The sequence below is a fragment of the Homarus americanus genome, unplaced genomic scaffold, assembly GCF_018991925.1.
Source record: "Homarus americanus isolate GMGI-L3 unplaced genomic scaffold, GMGI_Hamer_2.0 scaffold3290, whole genome shotgun sequence".
Lineage (NCBI taxonomy): Eukaryota > Metazoa > Arthropoda > Malacostraca > Decapoda > Nephropidae > Homarus > Homarus americanus.
Genome location: NW_024727166.1, coordinates 1 through 7496, shown reverse-complemented (window position 1 = coordinate 7496; position 7496 = coordinate 1). Strand labels below are relative to the sequence as shown.

Here is a 7496-nt window from a genome sequence, read left to right as displayed (position 1 = left end):
GAACATTTAGAGTAAAGGTAAAGACAAACATAATTTATTCCATAGTATGACATTGTATTACTGGTTTTTCAGATTTTTAATATAAAGAGCTTAGTCTGGACCCCTAGTAGGTGCTGGCCCCAGGAAAACAGCCTGCCTTCCCATGCCCTTCTCACAGTACTGCCAGTCATCCACCATCCTCAGTGTACTCTCATGGGCATTATATATCTCTCCACCTCAACAGCGCAGTATACGCACATAGTGGACAACCCCAGACTTCAAGCAGGGCTCACAACCGGACCGTGATGCCTTTATCAACATCAGTTTGAACTGACGACATATGGACAGACAAGAAATGTCTTGTTAATCTCAGTTGTCATAACTTCAGGAAATTCTTTGGTAAGTGTGAGAACATTTATTATTATTATTATTATTTTCATACTCTCGCTCTTAGGGTTTTTGTTATGGTAGTTGGGATTTGTTGCTCAAATACATTCATGCACAACTGCCTTAGAAGAAGGTAAGAGAGAGAGAGAGAGAGATCACTAGAACCATGTTAGCTGAGGTGTTGAACAGCAGACACGTAGTGCAACTCCCTCACAGATGGCATTATGAGGGGCATCCACGTGGAGTAGTAATTCCCTCACAGATGGTGTATGAGGGCCTGATGATGTAGTAATTCCCTCACAGATGGTGTATGAGGGCCTGATGATGTAATAACTCCCTCACAGATGGTGTTATGAGGGGCATCGCGTGAGTAAGTAATTCCCTCACAGATGGCATTATGAGGACATCGCGTGGAGTAGTAATTCCTCACAGATGGTGTATGAGGGGCCTGATGATGTAGTAATTCCTCACAGATGGTGTATGAGGTGCCTATTGATGTAGTAATTCCTCACAGATGGTGTATGAGGGCCTGATGTAGCAATTCCCTCACGAGATGGTGTTATGAGGGCCTGATGTGGTGTAGTAATTCCTCACAGATTGTGTATGAGGGGCCCTAATGGGTGTAATAATTGCTCACTGATGGTGTAATGAGGCATCACATGGTGTAGTAATTCCCTCACGGATGGTGTTGAGGAACCTCACATGATGCTGTGTTAGCTACCGCAGTCGAGTATCGCCATGACCACGTGGTCTGATACTGGGAACTCTCCACTCGAGTGGAGGTGTGGTCCCAGGCCTCTATTGTGGACGGATTAACACATAGCTGGTGCTGGAATCTCGGGGCAATTATCACTGGTTACCTGGACCTCACTGTGTAGGTTTGCTTTGCAGACTCAGCTGCTACTGCCGGAAGTTGTTACTGATTTAAGAACTGTTCACCACTATTCAACACTGGTTCCATTCTTTCTAAATGAAATACAGTCAACCTCACTTTACGCCGTACCATTCTGCTTTCCACATTGCTGCGCGTACCGCCGAACCCGATGCTCACATTTCGCGTGCGTATCCTACCGAGAGCGGGCTGGCGAGCCGCCATTTTTGGATCCAACCCGCCATCTCCGCCTCCTCCACTCTCCGCTTATGCTAGGTGCCATGAGCAGTGCAATGGCCGCCAAAATCCGAAAACATTACCCAGTTCTTCACCCCCAGCCACCACAGCCGCCCAAGTCAGTGATATAGATAATTATAGTGAGGATATGGAATTTATATGGACTTGAGGTTGACAAAGAGCCTCATGCCTCCTGTGGATAATGACAGCTTTATACAGGTGAGGGCCAATAATCTGCCCTCTGCCTCGAACCAACCCCATCCCTTGTGCCCAGCCATCTTTCTACAAACGTAATTGAAAAAACCTAATATTATTGATATTTCTCTTTAATTATTAATTGTGTGCATACCATCATAAAGTTAAGATAAATTTTACTACAACATAGTTGTGTGAGTCGTGTGAGTTTGGTCGGGCCCGTCTCTATTTCAATTAATCCCCATATGTTATGTTGTTCACTTTACGCGTTTCTCACTTTCCGCCATACGTGGGTTGAATTAACTGCTAAAGTGAGGGGTTGACTGTAGTAACTTTGGCTAGAACTTGCTGATATCTGTGGGGAGGAGGGTTCAGTGGGAGGAGTTGGTATGGCCAACATAACAGTTGATGGCTGCTACAGAGCAGCGCCAGGTATTTTGACCATTCGGTGGTTATGATGAAGTGTGTGTGTGTTGTTTTTATGGAATTCACCAACCGGGGCCAAAAAAAAAAAAGAAAGAAAATAAAATTAGAGAACAAAAAGATTATATTGTGTTAATCTATGCCACAAAGATGCTGGAAAACCAGCTTTTTAAAGTGAGACAGATTGTATAAGAATGGAAACACAAAAGAAGGCAGAGCATTCCACAGTTTGGCTGTGTGAGGAAAGGAGGTACTATAATGGGTTATTCTCGTGTGACCGACATCCACAGAGAATAGGTGGGCACCGTGAGCAAGACGTGTGTTATGAGCCCACGGCCTTGCCAGTGGTACACAGGATGCCAAATCCACTGAATGTTGCCCTTTAAAGTACCTGTAAAAGAGAGAGAGTGAAGCAACATTGCGGCAAAGAGAAAGGGAAGAGAGAGTGTCGACTAAAGGAGGAGACGAAATGCCTTTGATTTCACCTTATCTAATAGTTGGACAGAAGAACCACCCCAGATATGAGAGCAGTACTCCAAGTTAGGACGAATGAATCCCATATATACTTGGAGCATCTGCTCAGGAGTGAAGTAGCTACGGTATATTGGAGGAAATGGTGAGGCCTAACATATTTATTTCAGAATTTGGCAGGATGATAGTTTCCTGAAATGTAGTTGGTGGGAGATGGTCTAATTTACAAAGTGTAATTGGTAAATATTGAGTTTTATTACTATTGAACTTAACCAAGTTTGTACATCCCCATTCAGAGATGCTGCACAGATCCGCATTGATAGAAGTAATGATATCAGCTCTAGAAACAGATCTTGTTTGAGAGTTAGGAGGAAGGGGAAAATGTGAAGAAGAGTGAAGAGTAGACTCATCAGTGTAAGAATGGATAGAATTAGTTGTAGTGTGAAGTAAATCATTGATAAAAAGAAGGAAGAGAGTAGGTGAAAGAACAGAACCCTGTGGGACACCACTTCCGGTAGAGAAAGAGCGAGAGATCGATCCCTCGACAACAACTGCCATGGATCGGTTCTCAAGGAAGCGAGAGATGAGAAAACAAAGTGGGGGGAGAGAAACCATGAGAGGGAAGTTTAGAAAGCATAGACTTGTGCCATACCCTGTCCAATACTTTGGAGATGTAGAGGGCTATGACAAAAGTTTCCCCATAATCCTTAAGAGAGAATGACCAAAGATGGGTGCAATAGGAGAGCAGATCACCAGTAGATCTCGCCTGGCGAAAGCCATAGTGGTGATCCGACAAAAGAGAAAGGCGTTCAAGGTGACGGAGAAAATGGGAGTTTAAGGTAGTTTCGAAAATCTTAGAGAGGGATGAAGTTAGGGCAATGGGGCGATAGAGGGATTAGAATGGTCACCCTTCTTCGGGATGGGCTGAACCAAGGCATGCTTCCAAGAAGAAGGAAAAGTTTGGGTTTTCAGGCAGAGGCAAAAGAGGCGAGCAAGCACAGGGGCCAGGGCTTCAGCACACTCCTTCAGAACACGAGGGGGTATTCCATCTGGTCCATGCGCCTTACTCACATCCAACCTGGATAACACACCGGCAACCCTGCGAGTGGAGATTATAGGAAAGTGCATAGGTTCAGTAGGAGGTGCAGGGGTAGGAGGGGTAGAGTGGGAATCGTCTAAGGTGGAATTAGAGGAGAATAAGGTGCCAAAGAGGTTGGCTTTGTCAGGGGGAGAGTTGGCTAACAAGTTATCGGGTCGGAAGAGAGGAGGAAAAGAAGGAGTACAGATGTTGTGACATATGTTTTTAGTTAAGGACCAAAAGGATTTACTAGAGGAAGAATTAGTCAGGACAGCGGTCTTTCTTTTTATATAATTCCGCTTGGCCCTACGAAGAATAACCTTACAACGATTCCTAGAAGTAATGAAAGAGGTGTGGGTAATAGGAGAAGGAGATAATTTCATAGCTCGATATGCCCTATCTCTCACCCTGCAAGCAAGAGGGCAGGAGCAATCAAACCATGATTGTAATGTGAAAGTTTTGGTAGAAGATGGGATAAATGCACTCATACCGCCCTGTATAACCCCAGCAATGCTGTGAGCACGTACCGAGGCGTCCCGAGTGGAAAAGCAACATTCATCCCAAGGAAAGTCGGTGAAGAATTCTCGCAAGGATTGCCAGCTTGCCCTCCGATAGTGCCATAGTTGATGTTTAGAGGGGGGTGGGGGAGGTGGTCGTGCCCAGTTTGATTTAATAGAAATAAGGTTGTGATCAGAAGACCCTAAGGGGGCAAAAATTGTGTATGAATAGTGTGAGGGGTTAGAGGTAAAACAAAGATCAAGAATGTTAGCAAGTTGATCGTGTCGATCAGGAACGCATGTAAGGTGTTTGATTATTTGTTCCAAATCATTAAGTAGGGAAAAAGAGAGTGCCTCAGCTCCACCTGGGTCATCCCTTGCAGAGCCAAGCCACTCTCTGTGATGCACATTGAAATCCCCTAGGTAGAGGATCTCGGTGTGTGTGTGTGTGTGCGTGTGTGCGCGTGTGCTTGCGTGCACGCGCGTGTGTGCTTGCTTGCTTGCGTGCGTGTGCTTGCTTGCTTGCGTGCGTGCGTGCGTGCTTGTGTGAATTCTGGTCCCACTGCAGTATATAGCCAGAAGATCTTATACTATAAGAATAATTTATTTTATTCTTTCAACAGGTTTGGCCCCCCAGTTTGCATGGACCGTAAAGGGCATCAACAATAAACTTTTAGAGAAACTGTTCGTACTGAAGAATCATCGTGAAGCTCTCTTCTTTGGCCTGACAAAATCCAAGACTCCCGACGGAAAGATGTGTTATAACATCAGCCACACTACACTGAATACACGGTGTGACTAGTGTCTCACTGTGTGGTACTCACCATAGCCTAACACAACCCAACCAGGTAACATTAAGGTGTATATGTACTTATATAATTATCAGGTGCTTTGCTGGAAGACTGATTGTAATACAGTGGTCCCTTGGTTAACGAACACAATTCGTTCCACAGAGTCGTTCGTTAACCGAATCTATTATTTCAATGGGATATTGGGTAATTGGTTCCAGCTCACAGAAAAGTACATACAAAGTAAAGGCCAAAATGCATAAAGTCAGAAACACTCCTAAAATTCCCCTAAATCGGCCTTAAATCACTATACAGTACCGTATGCTATAACGAACGGATTCTACGAATATTCCTATAACGAACTGTTTTACCTATAAAATTGAGAATGCTATAATGAACGAAACTCCTACAACTAACGCGGATGAATACGGGACTATTTCGTCCTGCGCACGAATATCGTTGTACTGAAGCTCACAGCAGGAGCATTGTTATATATGTTTGTGTTTATATGCTACCTTTATTGATTATATATACATTATATATTATGTTACTTCTTACCAAAGTCAGAAAGTGTTAAGGCTTGTGTAAACACGAAATGTGTTAGGCACGTTGTACGAACAACAGAGAAAAAAGCGCTGTAGGAGACCGACCATGTGACTTGTCATTCTCCCATTAAATAATGCAAGATACTACACTGGCAATGAGGATGGGATTCACAAAGTGTTTGTGAAGTCCTTGAAGAAAGGATAGTGACCACTGAAGGGAAGGCTACTCTGAACCTGGAGAATTTAAGTGAAGAGAGCAACCATGGCTGGCGTCAGTGGATACATCGGACGAGTGGGGGAGTCTGATGCAGACAAGGAAGATTTCACATCATACTGTGAGAGAATGGACTTCTTCTTTCTGGCAAATGAATTAATGGACGACGGTGGTGATGCTCAGAAGAAGGCCCTTGAAGAGAAAAGGAAAGAAATCTTTTTGACAGAGGTAGTTGAGCATTGGCCTGTATTTTTGTGGTACTGCAGACATGGCGTACACCCTTCTAAGCGTGACATCGAGAATTTGGCGTTCGCATGCTCGCGGCAGCTCCAACCTAAGCCACCGCTCGCTATCTCAAACACACACACACACACACGCTTGCCTTGCACTTACTCACGGACAGAACAGTGGACTCTATCGTTATTTCTCGCTATTTATATCACTATATATGAATTCCAGCTGAAGCTGATGGCGCCACTTTATGTACTAAACAGCGCAGTTCAAGCATACTAAGATGGGCGGTAAGAAGGGACAACGTCAAGATGAACCGACTCCCCACCACCATCCCCTCCACTGGGCGCGAGCTCTCATCCTCCACCTCCAGCGGCCGGACATTGCCACAATTCACAGAGGGTGTATGGACTACCGGGGACGAGATACGCCCAGAGATGGAATTTCAGGAGGAGACACGAAGAAAGGAGGAAAAAGTCGGCGTTTTGATGCATAATGGCGACCTGGCGCTGACACCTCCCTCACTCGCGGGTATCACGCACCAAGGCGCCAGTACCCTCCCTCCTCCCACCACACCAGCGTCCTCAGGCACTCCTCCAATCCCCAAATCTGTGGTATTTCAGCCCCCACCACGCCCTCTCACCCAGGCGTCACGTTTCAGCTTTTCGTGAGTGGAGGCGGCGATTCAGACAGACCTCCACGATGGTGGACCTTGACATGCCTCCAAACAAACAGCTCACCAATTGCGGATGGTTTGTCGCTGGGGACCCAGAGGAAGTTTTGGAGCTGCGTTGCAAGTACCTCCCGATTCTACATCTTCAGTGTGGATGTGCCGACCTTTTAAAGGAGCACGTTAGGTCGGAATATGAGGCCTTGCGTCGCCGCTGCCTTCACCAGCTGCAAATAATTGGAGAATGAATCCTTTGACTGACTTTTTGTACGTTTGAAGAGGTTTGTCGGAGGGAGATCGACGTCTGCAGGGCACAGCTAGCCGAGGAATGTGAGAAGCCTGGATCAAGCATGGGATCTTGACAGGTGTCAGGCAAGAAGAGTTGGTGTTAAACTGACTCAGCCCCTGTGATTCTTTACACTCGAGTTGGTAGTGACTGTCGGTCATGCGGGGCCACCAAGTCTGGCACCCTGCCTTATGGGCCACCTGCTGTGAGAGCTATCTCACAGTACGAGAAGGGTAAGAGGCGGCCAACAACGTGAAGGTGGCACGTTTTTCCACGCCGTTAGTGCTTCCTGGGCGCTGTGGAAGCAGCATGTACCCAAGACATGCCCGCCGACGACTGTGTCGTGGATGTGACAGTGAAGGTCCACTGGCTAACACAGACGGGTGCCCTGCGCGAGTCGCAGTGTCAGGCCTGCGGTTGCTATGGACACTACGGTGGTTGCCAACCCAAGCTAGTCCGGGACGAGGAGGGAGCGGCGCACTTCCTCGGGGTGGTTTGCATGCAGCCCCTTCAGATTGCCCACGCAGCCCCATGCAGCAGCTGGGTACATCAGGAGGGTGGAATCGATACACGCCCCAGGGCTACCCAACTTCCCCCTACCATCCTAAAATGTAATCACACACA

The 7496-nt window shown here is 46.4% G+C and overlaps 1 protein-coding gene across 1 annotated transcript; it reads left to right on the top strand.

Annotated features, from left to right (window-relative positions):
- Positions 1-327: 327 nt before the first annotated feature.
- On the top strand, positions 328-5169 carry LOC121865797 (the record flags this gene model as incomplete). Its single annotated transcript, XM_042365356.1, is given in 2 exon segments — positions 328-378; positions 4762-5169. Coding segments are annotated over 2 exon segments (230 nt in total), but the record flags the coding sequence as incomplete, so codon positions are not given.
- Positions 5170-7496: the final 2327 nt, after the last annotated feature.